A 17,202-nucleotide genomic window follows, 5' to 3' on the forward strand; every position below is an offset into this window, starting at 1 on the left:
TGAACAGCAAAACACCAAATTTTGCAAAATAGGTATATTTTAAAATTTGAACCAAGTACAGTTTGCATGTATTGCATGAATCACATGCAGGTGAATGCTATAAAAGATAAAAATACCTGTGCACATACTTTATAAATCCAAGCATTTATATATAATTTATAAAATTTTCATAGCGTAAAATAGCTGTGATTCAGAACAGAAATTTTACAGATAAAACTGCATGAATGTCCCAGTCAAACCATGCCTTTCTTGGGACCAACTGATTTCACCCCACAGGTTCAACACTCAGCTTGCTGTCAAGTTTTTTCCCAATTTTGGTCCCGTCCAGTGTGATGTGGTCCCTCCACAGGGCTTCAACTCTGCCCTGCAGCCGTACATCATAAAGCACCCTTAACAGAAGGTGTTTAAAGGTGTTTTAAGGCCTGACGGCAGCACTTCTGTGGTGTGTGGGAGGGAGGGAGGCTGAGGACGGGACCCCGTGGCTTTGGTGGCCCGAGTCCAGCGCTCACCAAAGGGCACGTGCGCGCGGGCACATGCCCTGCTGAAAGACTCGTTGAAGCTGCTTGCGTGCACATGTAAAGTCCACACAGCTTGATTAAAACAGTTTATCCACAGCCTGGGCAAATCTAAAAATGGTCAAAATTTCTGCCTGCGTTTCTTCTGGACACTACCAACCTGGTTTTAAAATCGCATGGCTCTTTCATGTGCACGCCTCCAGCTCCTCATACAAAACTCCCAGCTACGTTTTTTTTTTTAACTGGATTACGTTTATCTAAGCAGTCAAACTGATGGCAAAGCACCTCCTTTACATTCTTCAGGTTAATTTTTTTTGCAGCCAGAAAGACAAGCGTACATGGTTAAAAAGCTGGCTTTTATGTACATTCTGCCAGGGAAAGGCACAGGGGCCATGCTTGAAGCTCTGCAGTTATAGTGTGTTACATTTTTCCAGCCAAGCAGACCACATTCACCGCTGTATATCTCAACAGCTCATTGGTCCAACAGCAGATACATTTTTTTTTTTTTAAATAAGCAGCCTGAGTTACAGCGACGACCCTCCTATGAACACTCCTCAACTGCTATTCTACAAGTGTATACATGGTATTGCAAGATGCATGGAAGACCAACCGTAATGCTGTGCAGCACCAGAAAACGATGGCATCTTGTCATCACCACACGTTGTAGTCACCAGTCACCACTCAGCTCCTTCCACCATGTGGTTTAAGGACACTACTTGTCACCAAGCCCCTGCACGATAGGAGGGGCTTTGTCCCATCTCCTAGACAGAGAAGCTAAATCAGAGTTAAACAGTTTGAACACAAGCCTCAACATTGTGGTAACTCTGCTCGGTTGCATGTAGCTAAAGGATCTTTTAGTGGAGGCTTTCTTATTACTATTCAAGATGGATTTGTTATAAATCACTTAAAACGTTTTGTGTTGGATTTTTCTTTCTTCTGTTTTACTTTTTTGTTGTTTTTTTTAAAGGATTGCAGTGGGTGAAACCATACACACAGAACTAGCCAGGTCTGGTGGTGCCATCAGAAGACGCTATGACAAGCGACGAGTAAAATAATCATCACATATCTTTAGGGAAATGCACAGCCGTACCCAAGCGTGGCCGTCTCTGATCTCTGCTGATGCTGGTTGCTGAAGAAACCTGCTGTCTTGGCCAGCAGGACACTCCCACCAAAGCCCGACAGCGGGAAGATGCCAGCACTTGAAAAGCCTCCACCTCCCTCCATCCCCACATCACCTTCCCATCTTCGGCCACTCTTCCTTCGCCCCTGGTCCTCAGGGAATAGTGGGGTGCAGACAGAGCTCTGCACACCCCAAGGACGGTGCTTCGCTCTTGGCTGGTTGCCTCTTCCCCCACCTCACCAGCCGCTCAGTCCCCTGTGCCCCAAGCGCGAGCCCTTCCTTGGCTTGCTCTCCTTCTTCAGCAGAAGCAACCCCATGGCCAGACAGGCAGTTTTGCAGCCCACGGGGCCGGTGTCCCACAGGCACAGCCACACTTCCCGGCACCCCCGACCCCACGGCAAACCAGCCGCTGCTGTGCTCTGGCAGGGATTTTGGCTTTGTACTCTGTGCTTGTCATCTTTAGTCATCTGGGCCAGGGGTCTCTAATTATGGGACACAGTGGGGTCAGCAATTTCTAACCCGAAGTTATGTGTGTACAGCGATTCCCATGACTCTTCCAAATTGGGTATTTTAGGCCAGTGCAGAAAGGCACAAAACACCTTTTGGTCAAGTTACCAGCCTTGATCGACTCATCGCATCTCTGAAATGGTGGTGCCATACATTACTTTGTGAGGAAGGAAGGCACTGCACTCACATCAATCCTAACAGCTCGTGCAGCAGCGGCACAATCACGGTAGCACTGAAGCCAACTGAGGAGTACGTTATAAATTTATACGGCACTTCGACTTCCAGTCGTCTTCGGGCTTCCAGGTCGCCAATGGGAAACTTGTACCGATAACCCAGCATGCCAAGGACCACGCTCTTCATGAGCTGGCGCGTCAGTAGAACGACAAAGATCCCTACGAAGAACCTGGCTAGCACGACCACCGCTATTTTACTGGTAATCAGAGGAAATCCAAGCTGAAAATTTGCGCTGGTGTAGGCTGGCGTGGCATACTGGTTATTTAACCAAAATCCCACAGTTGCTCCAGCTCCTGCTCCTAAGATAGTAGTGGTGTCTCCCCTGGTAGGGCTGTAATAGTCTAGTTTGGGGTAGTTGTAACATAAGACAAGAGGCACAACTATGGAAAGCAGTGGACAGAAGGGACTAGTTAACAGCAAGTGATCTATCACGTCCCACACAGGATACAAGAGCACGAGCAGCACAGCCGAAATCAGCGCTCCGCCGATCACGTCCTGCAAAGAGATCACGTTTAAAAGCTTTGTGAGACCTGGAAGGTAAAACAGATATTCTCGGGTGATGATAAAAGACCGGTATCTGCATTCGTGAGCACACAGCAGCAGAGGAACGCCCTGAATTCACAGCGATGGCACTGCCCATGCACAGTGACAACCCAAAGCTTGTGCTAAACAAAACGTGATAATCTGTGAACCCATCCTTAGCCTTGTCCCTGTGAATATATCTATTGACTCATGTTTTTCCCCTGAACAACTGAGATTCTTCCCCTCACCTGCTTTCATGTTTTAAGGGCACTCTGCGCCTATGACCTCAGCGGAATAGGCACATGCACAACTCCATCTCAGGGACAATAGCACAGTAAGCTGCCTTCATACAAACCCTTCCCCTCCCATAATCCTACAAGTAGTTTCATCATATCAGTAGGATTATCGCTTGCTTTGCATAAATGGGAAGATGCTGTCTTTTGTCAGAGACGAGCACCCAGTCCAGGAACGCAGGCTCCGGGGGAGAAAAGCGCAGAGCTGCGGGACATGGTGCCATGATTTCTGCCAACCGCGGCGAGAGGTAGGCACCGCCGGGCAAGCATACAGCAAGGAGAAATTTGTTGCCCAAGCCTCTGAAATCCAGCTTGTAGTTAAATGCCCGAGGCAAGCACATAGTTAAAACCTAATTTATTAACAGAGGCAAATAAGGTATTTTGAGAACTTGATTGTTGTCGACCTCAAGGCTGGGAAAGGAGACAAAAGCTAACCCCTAACAAAAGCTGTCTGTATAAGAGCAGCCAGATAAAAAGCAATATAACAAATTTCCCCATGCTGCTCTCCCCGTCTTGCTCAGGAGGCAGCAGAATTTGTATTCTGACCATGAAATGCCCTGCAAAAGCTAGAGTTAATCGCAGACAGAAACGTCCTCTTCTCAAGATTGTATCTTTTTCACTGAGTCATGACAGTTGACTACCACCATGCTTGGTCACAGTCGAAAATGAATTATTTATGAGAACTTCATTTATAGTTAGGCAGGAACGAGGGCACTTTTTCACAACAGAAATATTTAATGACTTTCTGGTAAATGCATTACTCCAGTATGGCTGAACTCTAGCTGTTTACAACTTCCAGGCAATAGGTTCACAGCACATTTGGTTTCAAGGAACTCCCAGAGCCATTTTGCGTATGCCTAATACAAATTTCCACTTACATTTATCCCCTCATCCATGACATGAGGATAGCCATGGACATACACAAAGTTGTTCACAGATGTCTAATATGTAAAATACCATTAGGTGTCAATATTTCACAACATCAAGATTTTTAGATTATAACTTCACACGCACAGGCATGTTTTGGCCTAACAGTAAGTAACTGCATCGACACGAAAGAGCTGGGGCTTGCTCCCAGCACCGATGCTCAGAAATCCCATCACCTCTGTGCACCTCCACTTCCTACCTCACTATTTGCCCACTTCATATTAGAAGAAAAAAGTCCTGACATCTCGATACCCCCTCCACGTGTGATTAAGGAGTGAAATTCAAAAGCTGTTCACATGCTTTTCTGTTCCCATTGAAGACATTTAACGAAACATTAACATTCCCCTAACAAATGCTTTCCTCAGATTTACCCAGCTGACTCCAGCAGTTCCTGGCCAGAGCGCAGACACCCTCTGTTTACAAACCTGATTAAAGTTTTCTGAATTTTGTTATCCTCCCGCTCAGCCCCAACACAGGAACACGGCCCCTGTAGTTTTCAGGCAGGACCCAGATAACCAGCTCTGCTCCCAGCCAGCGGCTTATACCAGTGGTCTCCAAAGTGGGTGCGCAAGGCAACCCATCGGGCTGTGGGAAGAAAATACTTTTGCACCACTAGTAAGTAAAATAATAAATAGATATATATTTTAAAAGTAGTGTTTGTTTAATCCTTATCTCATCCTTTTCCTAATTTCTATTTTTCAGTATGTTTTATAATGTACTTATCAGTATAGTAATACATGTATATAATTCATAAATATACATATATTGGGTTTGCATGGTAAAAAATTTTTTACTGATAGGGGTGCATGATCAAAAAAGTTTGGACACTAGTGGTTTATACTGTTTTTCCCCCCCGTCCACCAATATATGGGCTTCTCATTTTGGAGACGCCTTACTAGAAGCTGCTGGAGAGCGTGGGACATCGCCAGCCACAGCCCATCAGTACTGACTCCCTTTGGTTCTGGTACGCACGGGCAGAGGTTTGATTTTCTGAACACCCAGGAGAGGTGGGCGAGTTCAAGACCAACACTTTATGAAGACATTTAGCAGTGCAGAGTTCATTATTTCCCCCCTCGCCTGTTAAACTAAGGAGAAGATGGGAAGAGGAGGGATGGCTCTGATTTCTGTGAGGAAAAACTGCTTTTCTGGACTCTCCCTACTGTGCACCCAGGAGCGGGACCGTAGCTTTTCCTGGCGGCAGAGCTGCTGTTAGCACTCCCAGGAAGCACATTCTTGCCTGTCTGCCTGTGTAAACAGACTAGCCTCTCGCCAAACCCACAATTATAAAGGCATTTTCAAATGAGGGCAGGCACGGATTTTGCTCAAGGTGCAGCACTACTGGTAAAGCTTAAAACCTCCCATTTCCCTGCTGGGGTGCTCCGGTTCCCTCAGCACTAAGTCGTCCCGCGGCAGTCCTCCACAGGCTCCATCCCTCCCCAAAAGCCCCCCCGCCGCCATGCAGCTCAGACCCGCTCCCGCACAGCACCCCCCTGCCTCCCCCACAGCGATGAGCATCTGCCCGGGTTCCGCACAAGGGAGACCTCGCTCCGGTCGATTTTAACTAGAAAGCTGTCATTTTGCTTTGCTACCTCAAGAACAGGCCAGTATTGGCTTTCTAACGCTGCAAGCCCTTCATTTTCCTGTGCTACGGGTACACAAAGACAGACAACTGAGGCAAAAATCCCGTTGGATGCGGTGCCTGGGATGCAGGACGGGGGCACTTCAAAACGCTTTCTGCCCATCGGCGAGGAAGCACGGCAGCAGTGCGGTCCGTGCATAGTGGCATCGCTGCTGCCGTTCTTGCGCTGGGCTGGGTTTTTTGTTTCACGAGGTCTTAGAGCACAATTTGGTTTAGGATTGGAAAAGCGCGTGGTCTGGCTTTCCGACGGCAAGACTGTTCTATGCTCTTCCCATTGAAATGACAGTTGGAGATGTAAACGCTCACAAAAGGCCCCAGAACATCGAACCACCACCCCCAGCGCGGTGGCACTCAAGCGTCTTCCCTGATGTTTCCAGTCAAAGCAGAAACAACGCTTTTCCTATTCTGTCTCGTATTGCCTCCTACTGCGTTTCCCTTCGCGTTTTCATTTACAGCGTGAGATGCTACTCGCTCTCCTAAACAGAAATATCTTATTTGCTTTCCACTCCTATAGGTTACTCAGTTTCATCCCACAAGGACCGTAGTGCCACGGTGTGTAAAGTGATGCCAATACATGGTTTGTTTATGAGCTAAAAACATTTAAAATAATCTCAGGATTAATGGTGGTGGTAAAAAACCTGAGATACAGCACAGCAAAGGAGCAGGGTGGGGGCTACAGAGTACCCTCTCCCGAGGGTGGTGTAATCAACAATAAATGCATCAACACTGAATCGGTGTATCGCAGGGGAAAAAAACAATTTACTTTGTTTACAGAAACAACTTTCAGGTTTCTTTTTGGTCATAAAAAGTGACCTTTTGACTTCTCCCTGTATGCTACCCGCCACACCGGCTGGCACAGGGCATTATGGCTTCAACGCGGGGCAGCAGAAGCGGCAGTACCAGTAAGGTTGTCACAGCATCAGCCGTGGCTCTTGAGCGACTGTCTGCTTCCCCAAGCCCCGTCGCTGGCTGGAGACAGGCAGTGTGCGTTACACCCGGAGGAGACCCCGCTCTGCCTCCACAGACAACGCCAAACCCGTTAGCTTGGCGCATTAAGAAATTCCTACAGCTGGCCCTGAAGGGTTAAAAGAAGGCTAAAAGCCTCCCCTCCTCGCCCCCGGTTTGGGGACTGCCCTCGGCTGATGAAGTGCTTCCCAATACGATTTGCAGTGATCTTGCTCGCATCTTTTGGGAATACTGTGCGCCCACACGAACACCATCGCTCATCGTTTCAAATATGAGATGACTCCCATGTGTTCCAGCAACACTGAGACAGCAAAACTTGTTCATCTCACTGAGACAGGGATCAAAACTCGGGCCAAAGCTTTAAGATGGGATATTTTCTAAAATACAATTGTCTGGGGAAAAAAGCAAACAACAACAAAACCCCCCAGTCCTATTGTCTCCAATTGCATTTTGTTCCTTAAAAATAACCTCTACAAAATTACAGATTTTCTGCTTCAAAATGTGTCCAAATTTTCACTTTGCCCTTTCCAGGTAACTCCAGATTCCCACTTCCCCAGCTCCTCAGACTCCATCATTTAAGACCTAAAAGGAAGGACCCTGCCTTTCCCCTGCTTCTCCACGCACACGGGATGTTCTTCTGTTGAGGTGGTGAAGGTGGATTGTTGTAATTAAATTATCTCTCAGCAGCGCGAGTGTATTGCTTCCACCCCCCTCTCTAGCTGGGTGATGCTCTGCTGGTAACAGCCCAGGCAGCGGGTGTTTATTCCCTTTTTCCTAAGCATAGTATTCATTCTGATACAGCTATAACGATGCAGATAGGGGATATAATGAGGCAGTTTACTGCCTCTCCAGAAGGTCTTTAATGGTAACGTCTCTTCTACTGACATGACTGTGCTTTTTGAGGCCGCTCCTGATCCAAAAGCAATGCCAGCAATGCTGAAATACAGACTGGTTTGTAGAGCTGAGGCTACAGAAGACGAGGCCCCGCACTGGAGCTTGAGCTACGGCTGTAGCAAAGCATGGTGCAACCACCTTGCCACTCCTTTTCTGGTTCCTCAAATGGGAAAAATTCAGTTACACTAAGTCCGTGGGCATATTTTACCCATTCATTTGCTTTAGTAAAATATTATGATTGCTTAATACATAATTATATCCTGTCAGTATTCATTTCCTATTAAGACCTCAGTTAAGAATTCATTAGATAGAGGCTGTTTTGGCTGGTGGCTTGGCTGAGGGGCCGCTGTGCTTCGGCCCTGCAGTATCTGGAGCAGCTCAGGGTGGGAGCCGTCCCCTAAAGTGTGGTAAATGTCTCTGAACCGCAATTCTTCCCCGAAAGAACCTGTCATTGCAGGTGGGATGCCAGAACCTGTCATTGCAGGTGGGACACCAGAACCTGTCATTGCAGGTGGGACGGATGGCACAACAGGGGTTGCATTTGGGCAGCTGCGGTCATCAGGCGTTTCCCCAGCTCCGTCCCCACCATGGCACGCATGGGATGAAGACCCCAGCGAAGTACGTTTGCCCTTTTGAAAGGCAGCGTTGCTCACAGTTCAACTAAGGAGCTTTTTTTATTGTAAAGCCCTTTTTTACTGTGTCAAAAGCACAAAGGACTTATTCTTTATCCTAAAATCCATCTAAATTTAGAGGAGTCTTTCGTTATGATGGACCAGCAAGGGAAGTATGTGAAGAATGTACTGATTGACTTAAGGTCACTAGTCAAGAAAGGGTGTCTCCAGCTTCAATTTAAGATATTGTTTTGATCCACCAGGCCTGGAAGGGAAGGTCAAGCTATGTTTTATAGATAACCTTCATCTCACAAGGGCTCCCTTTCTTACAGTCATCAAGTCTCCTTATTACAAACATAATTATTACTTAGTAAAAAAATGAAATTATTTATGCATATGCAACCAACAAACAATGCGTATCAAACTCCTGCAGGGAAGTAACTAGGAGTTTTTATCCACGGTTAGGCAGTTGGACTACCCCTCTGACCATTATATATAGCAGATCAATAACGTTTCCTCTCGTCAGGAAGGAACCAGCTACTGCCTAATCAAAGTCACACTGAAATCTGTTCTTAAAGCACGGCTGACATTTCTAGACAACTGTGCCCAACAAGTCTGTCATACAAAGCCACAGATATTTGATGATTATTTTTGAGCAAAGTATTTGTGCATCTCAATCCTTTAAGAATAAATTTCCTACCGGCTGAAAACAAGAAGCTTGTCATAATATTTTTTCAAGTGCCATGTCCCTGTATGGTAAGAGGAGACATGCTGTCCGCCAGCTCCCCGAGGGCAGCTCACTTGTCACGTTTTACCCTCTCCTCCGCTCTCCGCTGGTCGCCGGCGTGACTCACCCACCTGCTATTCCTTCCCTGACACTCCCAGGCTAAACCAGCCCGGAGTACTTCTCGCCGACAACAGTGATACTATTGCACAAAAGGCTTAGCTGAAGAGCAGCGTCAGTTGCCCACGTGCATTCCTCACAATTAAAATTTCAAAATAGAGAACCACAATTCGGATGCCACACCGACCTCACCTGGCTCCTCAACCCACACGCACTGCTGCTTCCCTAGTGGTACAAATAATTCCCCTGCGGATTCGAATAGCAATAGCCTGAGGGTTTCCTCACAGCTGCCTCTGAATGTACAGCCTGAAATTTAGCGGCGTGACTCCTATATTCCTGCAGCGGCATGGCCAAGGCAGGACGTGCATCGCCTGCAGAGTGGGAGATGGGAAGCGCTGTAGGAAAGCACTGCAGGGAGTCACTGGAGGCACGAGCGGCACGGGGCGGCGCAGGGCAGCCTTACCAGCACCGTGTGCATCCCCGTGTAGAGCCTGCTGAGACACACCAGCGTCGAGAACACAAAGGCTGCTGCCAGGCCTAGTTCGAACGGATACTGTGAAAAGGGAAAAAAATAAATACACGTGTTACACCGTTACCCGCTTTAACATCAACATATATCCGAAATAAAACATCCAAGCAGCCGGACTGACATAAGGATCTTCTGTTGGGAAACGGCTCCTGAGCTGTACTTTCCCAAAGAGATTAACGTGACCCGAAACAAGACCTCACATCAGCCAACGTGCAATCCTGCTGGAAGGTTGTTTCGTTATCTCTCGTGCCCGCTTTTGCAAAGGTCTAGCCTTAGCGTGGGGAAACCTGGGCAATAGATGGCATTTGCAGAGCTGTTCCCCACAATATCTACCTGCAAAATCCATGTTGGTGCTAAAGACCTTAAGGGAAAAAGGCACAGCATGTTGTACAAGCGATGCCCGAGGTTGAACTGCAGCCTCAGATCACCTGAGGGGAACACGATAGCCACGTGACCAGAAACGTGATCAATAGTTCTCAAGCAGCGGGCTGGGATGGGAAAATCAATGTCTGGGCTGAAACCACAGTCCAGCTATTAGAGCAGTCAGGACCGCTCTTCCCTGTGACACTTCAGGTTTAATCATCTTCTTATGAAGCTGGCTTTGCTTAATTCCCTCTCTGAGTTGCCTATCAACATGGCAAGAAGTGTTGAAATAAATCAACGTTTAAAAAGGAAAAAAACCCCACACATTCGCTAAAAAATAAGCTTAACAAATTAGCCCTTAATCCATTCATTCAAATCCTGAAACCGAGTGGGCTGGTGGGCTCCTTTCAGTCTGTAAGGGACATTTTTCTGAAAAAAATAAACCAACCCAAAATATAAATAAATGAAATTAATTCACCCGATTTGACACAAACTCTCCATCTACTGCTGAGAAGCTGATGACTGACCAGGGTGGCCATAGGTCAGCGCAAAAATGCGTCTGTGGAAATTTTAAGCATAACAACTCGCTTCTGACCCCCTCCCCCTGGCGTACTCCGGAACAGAGAGCTCAGACCCGGCTGCAGATGTCACTCCCAGTGCATAAAACGCTATTTTCTCCTCACTTCTCTAAGCCTTCAGAGGATTTACGCCCACTTTACTCCCCCCTCAGCAGGCAGCCTGGGAGCTAGTCCAGATCGGTAATTGATGACTAGGGCAGCTTTAGAAGATAGCAGCATAATGTACTGGTAGACTGTTCCTTCTTAATAGAGGCAATTAAATCATTTAATTATTTTACAGCAGCTTTATTGTTTCATGGCAGTTTCCAAGAAGTACGAGACAGCCTGTGAAGAGCTGCGTGTCCCACTGGTAGCTTATCAATCAAGGAGGAGGAGGAGAAAGTGCTGCTGACCAGGTCTTTTTGGCAGATCTGACACATGGGATGGATCTGGCCTTCCGGGGCTGACAAATATCCTACCTTACGGCTCCTCCTCCCCGTCCCCATCCCACTGCCAAGCTGCTCCGACCAGTTACCATGCAATTCCCGGGGAGCAGGGGGCTGGCAGCACAGCTTTGGGAACCACTGACCTGCTCACTCATCCCTGCACTGTGGGCAGCAGCAAAGCCCACTGCTTCACACCCGGGACCGGATGAGTCTGGAAGTTAAATTAATTCGGAGATCTCCGTTTCTATGAGTTACAGCCCCAGGACACAGCACCTTTCATCAAACGAGTGACCACCTTTTGTCCCTGCACGCACGCTGGCACTGCGGAGAGGACACCCAGGGACACTGCGACAGCGAGAGCCCCCGGCCATACCGCGAGCCCTCTTGGTTACATGGGTTTATCTTTGAAATACCCTTGAGAGGGCTGAGAAACACGCTTAAATACGATGCAGCCAGGAAGTTATTATTGCTAGAGTACAGGAAACACGTGTTTGGATTCATAAAATGAAATGAAAATAATCATCACGGAGAAATGAGTTTCCGGGAAACAAACCTTTTCGAAAGATAAAAGGCTGAAGGTTTGGGAAAAATAATTGAGATATCCCCAAGCAGCCTACAGCTCCAGTGCAGTGAGATTGCTGTTACTTCTCTGACAAACAGGCTCTCTAATTGTGTTGTACGCTATTAGTCCAACACAGGTTAGAGCCAGGGGATTTCCAAGGAGGCTTTTCCCGCATCATACAAAAACCAAGCGACACAGAGCTCCTTTGGTTTCCCTGGGAGCCGGCGTTTCCTGACATGCAGCGTCAGCTTAGTGGGCACGGGGCGAGCACGAAACGCTGATGCTGGGCATCTTCCGCAGGAGCAGCGCGGCTCCCTCCACGGTCACCCCGCACGTGAAAACACAGCGAACCCGCCAAACCACGGCAGAGCAGCGCAGCCCGCCCGCCCGCAGCTCTGAGCGGGGTTTGTGCTAAAGAAAGGAGATTTCCACTAAATTTCTTCTTGTGTCTATTATTGGCCAGCTATGGGTAACAACAGGGAAAAATACACATTGGTGAAAAGAAATACAGAGCTCCTCTGGAAGTGGCAACAGCTTTGGATTTGCTAGTTTTCTGTAGCTTGCTGGAAGCAGACACATACTTTTGGTTTTTTAATTTTTGTTTTTATTTTTAATTTTTTCTTTAGTACCCCCTACCTTGTACTGGTTCATGGTTGCAATGAGAAAGGAGAAGGAGATGGCAGTGGCTGCCATGGCGTGGGTGGAAGGCATCCCGTACTCTGCATTCGTCCTCATTTCCAGCTTGACGACAGGTGGCGAGAGGGGCCGAGGCCACTTCAGGATGTCCTTGGAGACCTGGCCTATGTACATCACTATCTGGGGAGAGGAAAGGCCACTGGGCTGTCAGTCAGCATGGGCAACCCCCACTCCGCCCACCTGGGAACCACCTCTATTCCTGCGCTTTTTCCTGCAAAATCCACCACCCCAAGCGCAGAATTTATCCCCTGAATTATGAAAGGGGTTTCCATTATCCCGGTCAGCGAAGGAAGCAGCGGTTTTGCTGCACCATGTTGGAACCTGATCAGAAGTGGCACCAAAAGGAGGGTTTGCTGACGAGATGCGGCAATACAGGATGGTGTGAGGCGGACAGCTGGCTCCACCCCACGCTAGAGAAGTTTAAGATTCCTCCCTATGCCTTACAACCCCTCTCCTGCAAAGCAAACAGGTATAAGAGAAATTTTTCTGCCACCACCTTCAAATCACCACCTTGCCCAGCCGCGTCCCTCCCAGCTCCACGCAGCAGCTCTCCGAGGGCAGCACCAGCTCTCCCGTTCCCAGCAGCTCCCACTCCACCCACCGCACGAGGTGCTGCAGGAACCCCCCTGGGACGCACCACCAGTGCGGCTATTAAATAATAACCTTGGCATCCTTGGGCAGGCAGCAGAGAGAAAACTGGATGAGCAACATAAATTACCAGTTCTCCTGCCTAACTCCCTAACAACAAAGGGCTTTTGTGCCCTGCTTGGGACACCAGAGGTTTAAGCAAGGGCTCCGTGAATTAGCTACTGAGCACTGCAGTGCAGTGATTTTGGGGGAAACGTTGTATTCTCAGGTCGCTGCAAGCAGTAGCAATGGGAAGCAGAGGCAAGAGGCAAAGCTGACCAGCATCCCTGAGAGGTGCAGCCCATCCAGCAGTGCCCTGGGCACCCGCCATGCTGACATCCTCTGCTCCTCGGCACCCCGTTCCCAAAGGCAACAGGCTCTCAGCATCCACAGTGAGAAGGCTGTGAACAAAAATCACCCAGGCTGTGCCTGGAGGATGAATTTGCTTTCTGTTGACCCTATCCTTCCTTTGGACAGTGCAGCAAGACATATGCAAAGGAAGCTCCACAAAACAAAGCACACCTTTTTTCGTTTTTGTTTTTTTTTTTTTTTTTTTTAAATACAAAAATCAGGTTAACTGACGTCTGCCATAAAAGCTCAGTTGCTGTGCGAGACAGCTCGCTGTTCTGCTTCTCACGCTTCCACTAGCAAAGGAGGGGTCTTAAAATAACACCCTTCCCATGCTGGTGTTAGCCATATGCCAGAACAGCAACATGATCATCCACTGCCACAGTTGTCACCAGCCACACTGCATCCCTCTCTCTCCCACCAGCCACCTAAAAAATGGCTTCACATTAAAAGACAGACATCAGGATTCAGGATTCACAAATCGTGACCAGGAAAAAGCCAAAATGTCACATTCCTTCATCCCCCTCTCCCTACAGCAAACGGCATGCCGCAGGGAGTGCTAGGCTTACAGCCAGACCAGAGCCTGGAGAAGTGACTGCTGCTGCCTTTGCATCCTTTATCCCTCATCACGTGCATCACATCACCGCCTTATTACCGGCACCGCCTGTGGCACACCTGGCTGCTCCTGCTTCACCCTGATATATCGGGCATAGGGCAGTCAGCAAATACCCTGCCTGGACTGTTCACAGTAAACAAAGGCTCAAGGTACAAGAGTCTTAAAGAAACCACTGTGTGGGTTTATTAGGTTAACGCCACCAGTTTCCAAACGGATGCAGGCACATCTTTGGATGTTAATTAAATTCCAGGGTTGAAAGCAAAATTACTCTCTCCAACAGAACATAAAATATTGAGGCTACCATTCATTATACCATCTGAGAGACAAGGTAGGACAAGCCAGTTTATCAGCAGTCCTCTAAAATAATGGCTTCCACTTGTAGAAGTATTATTAGCACTAGTACGTAAGAGTATTACAGAAAGGGAAATGAGTCATCTTTGAAATGAAGGCTATGCTAGGACTCCTCTGATGGTGAAAAACAGGCTGAATGCTGGAGGTGGTATGGGTAAGCAAAAATACCAGGCATCCTCACAATACCTTCCTTCCTGGCATGCCAGATTAAATTCTGACCCTTATATGTTTTAAAAACACATATTGTATAGACACGTACAGTAATGAGAGGCAAGACAACCTCCATAAAATATGAAGGGAAGTCCAGGATACGTTCAGACTACGCACCGCCCTCTGAAGCGCCAACCTTTGCCTTTAGCTTATCTGCGTGCCGTGCACGTGGTTTTACATGCAATGTCCTGGATTATTTGGCAGAAGCGGCAGTTGTGGGTGCAGTAAAACATCCCCCATCAGCCGAACTGGCAGCCTTCCCCGAGAAGGTGAAAGCTGACAAGCGCACCATTGCTAAAAGCCACCCAGCAAAGGTGTTGCTCTGGTTCGCCTGCCTCCCCATGCGCTGCTCACAAGGAGCGGACACAGGAGGAACACAGGTTCCTGGAGGAACCCAGGACTGCCCAGGCCCCGCGCGGGCTCTCCGGCTCGCAGCACGGCACAGCAAGCAGCCCAGAGCTCCTGCCAGATCTGCCTGTGGTGGGCAGAGGGGTGCCCTCCCCGGGGAGACGGCCCCGCAGCACGGAGCGGGGCAGGCAGAGCACCAGCTGGGACCTGCGCATCCCTCCCCAGCCCAGCCCAGAGCATCAGCCAGTCCTGCCAGGGACCATCACACGGCTGGCGACTGAGGGCAGTACCCCTGTGAGTGTACCAGGCACAAACTCCCAGAGCTCAGCCACAAATAGCAAAAAAAAAAAAAAAAGTGGGAGGCCACTGCCGATGCAGTCACTACATGACAAGCGTTTTGCAGAAACACAGCATTCTATTTCATTGCAGGATATACCTGAATTGCACTCTACTGCAGCTCTCATCTTCTGAGGATGGTAGGTATCTGCCGTGGTTAACTGGCATATCCTGTCTTAAGCCACTTTTCATTATTTCCTGATCTTATTTCTCTGTCATTTTGGATTTACACTCTAACAGTCCCAGGAAAGAAAGCAAGCAGCCTGAAAGTTTTGGCCTGTTATGAGCTTTTTTTTCAACCTAGCAGATGAGAAAACCCCTGTAATAAACATTGTGAACCATAAGCACTGAAGCACTAGAAAGGAGAGGGAGATGGAGAGATGAGCATGGGGTACAGGCTAAAGATGAACACAGAGCTAAGCCTCACCTACACTTGACTTGAATTACCTATTTGTGCAATGCCAAAAATCTTTGATGGCCCTGGAATAAATTTAGCATGGGCAGAAATTACCCCAAGCCCAGACCAGCAAGTAACTTGGGACGCTTAAGTCCACAGGACTGGGTAATTTTGCTGTGATTTCCAGCCTAGCTTAGGTAAGCCAAACAGCACATTCGTGACAGCTTCAGACAGACAGACAGGGGAGGGTAGGTTAAGGCTTGACCCAGGAGCTTGTCACCTTGTAGCAACAAGTTTATGCATTTCAAAGTCTAAAGCAGGGTGATGCCTCAAGCCTGCAGTGCTGGGCTTCAGGCAGCTCCCCTTTCTTCACACAGGCTGGGAAGATTTAGGGAGGAAGGAGGAGCTAGACTCAAACCATATTCACCTAAGATTTAAATAAAACCCATTCCAAAAGTCTTTATAAGCTCATGGACTTTTCCACCCGATGGGTCTCCAGGCCCAAAGCTGAACATTGGAGAGAAGACGGAACAGGCCCTTAAACACTGAGTGACCAGACACCATTTGCTGTCTTGTAGGCATGGCAAAGAAAAGAAACCTTGAAGCAAATAATTTCTTCATGCTTTATTGTTCTGTTTGCTTCATTCCTACTTTGCTGACTTTTTTTGCCTACCTAGAGTGCTATATTACAGCTCTCGATGCTATTCTTCTGTGTTTATTTCTAGCACAGGCTCTCTTCCACTCCATCCGAGTGACACAGATCAACTGAATTTTCTGCAGTTCTGGTGGAAAACAGTTTGCAGACATCTTCAGCATAAATAACTTTAATTTGCACATTAATAAGTACCTCTGTCTCTGCATGGGGAATTTGTCTGAACCTGGAGACTTTTCCATTACTGAAGCCACAAAGTCAAAGCCGTGACGGATTGTGTAGGACACAATTAGCTGGAGCAGATAACTACACAGAAATGTACGGGAATTTAGTTGGGATTTCACAAAAGTTGATGGGATGGGCATGGCTAATTCCCTTTACTGTGAAAGCTGACGGGAGCAACTCTAACTACCACGTACCTCAGACTGTTCAAATTTTCCAAAATGAAACTTAACCGTTTCACATGCGACTTACAGAGATGTGTTGGCAAATGAGGGGGGGCTGCTCAGGCTGGCAGGGAGAGAAGGGAGCTGGAGTTCAAGGATGGAAAAGGGAAAAGCACCACAGGTCAGCACCGCAGCCTTCCCGGGTCACTGGACACCCACAAGCAGGGGCCCAAACCTGGGCAGAAGCAAAGTGATGCCCTTGGGCATCAGACAGGTCTGTACGGGGAGCCCTCGCTCCCAGACCCTCACCAGTTTCCCACGGGAGTGCCCTGTTAGGGGAGGCAAAGGCACTCTGCTCTGCCTCTGTATTTGCAAGCCCTACAAGCTACGGTTGTGACAAATGCCACAATGTGAGTCCTTACTAAAGAAATGATGGCAAAAGCAAGGGGGACCACGGCACGGGAGCAGAGGTGCGGTGGAGGAGTCACTAGCAACAACCGTGCCCACGCACAACGCAGGGAAATGTCGCTTTCCCTTCTGTGTTGAGGTGCGCACGCACACACATGCACACATAAGGAAAAGCTGCTCACATACCGCTGCCACGGTGGGGACCCTCAGGAAGTTACGTCAGCTCCCTCATATTTGTAACATCACTTGACAGTGACACAGCAGCACCAGCTGGAGGTGTAGGAAATAAAACGCATCC

General features: G+C 48.2%; 1 protein-coding gene across 1 annotated transcript in view; it reads right to left on the reverse strand.

Moving 5' to 3' along the window:
• Window positions 1-2,325: 2,325 nt before the first annotated feature.
• SGPP2 (sphingosine-1-phosphate phosphatase 2) overlaps window positions 2,326-17,202 on the reverse strand; it is a 38,515-nt gene continuing 23,638 nt past the window's right edge. The window contains exons 3-5 of the mRNA XM_075507365.1: window positions 12,166-12,345; window positions 9,536-9,625; window positions 2,326-2,871 (exon numbers count right to left, since the gene is read on the reverse strand). Of these exons, the coding sequence (XP_075363480.1) occupies window positions 2,326-2,871; window positions 9,536-9,625; window positions 12,166-12,345 (816 nt within the window). The remainder of the gene's footprint in view (window positions 2,872-9,535; window positions 9,626-12,165; window positions 12,346-17,202) is intronic.

This window comes from Mycteria americana, chromosome 7, assembly GCF_035582795.1.
Source record: "Mycteria americana isolate JAX WOST 10 ecotype Jacksonville Zoo and Gardens chromosome 7, USCA_MyAme_1.0, whole genome shotgun sequence".
Classification (NCBI taxonomy): domain Eukaryota; kingdom Metazoa; phylum Chordata; class Aves; order Ciconiiformes; family Ciconiidae; genus Mycteria; species Mycteria americana.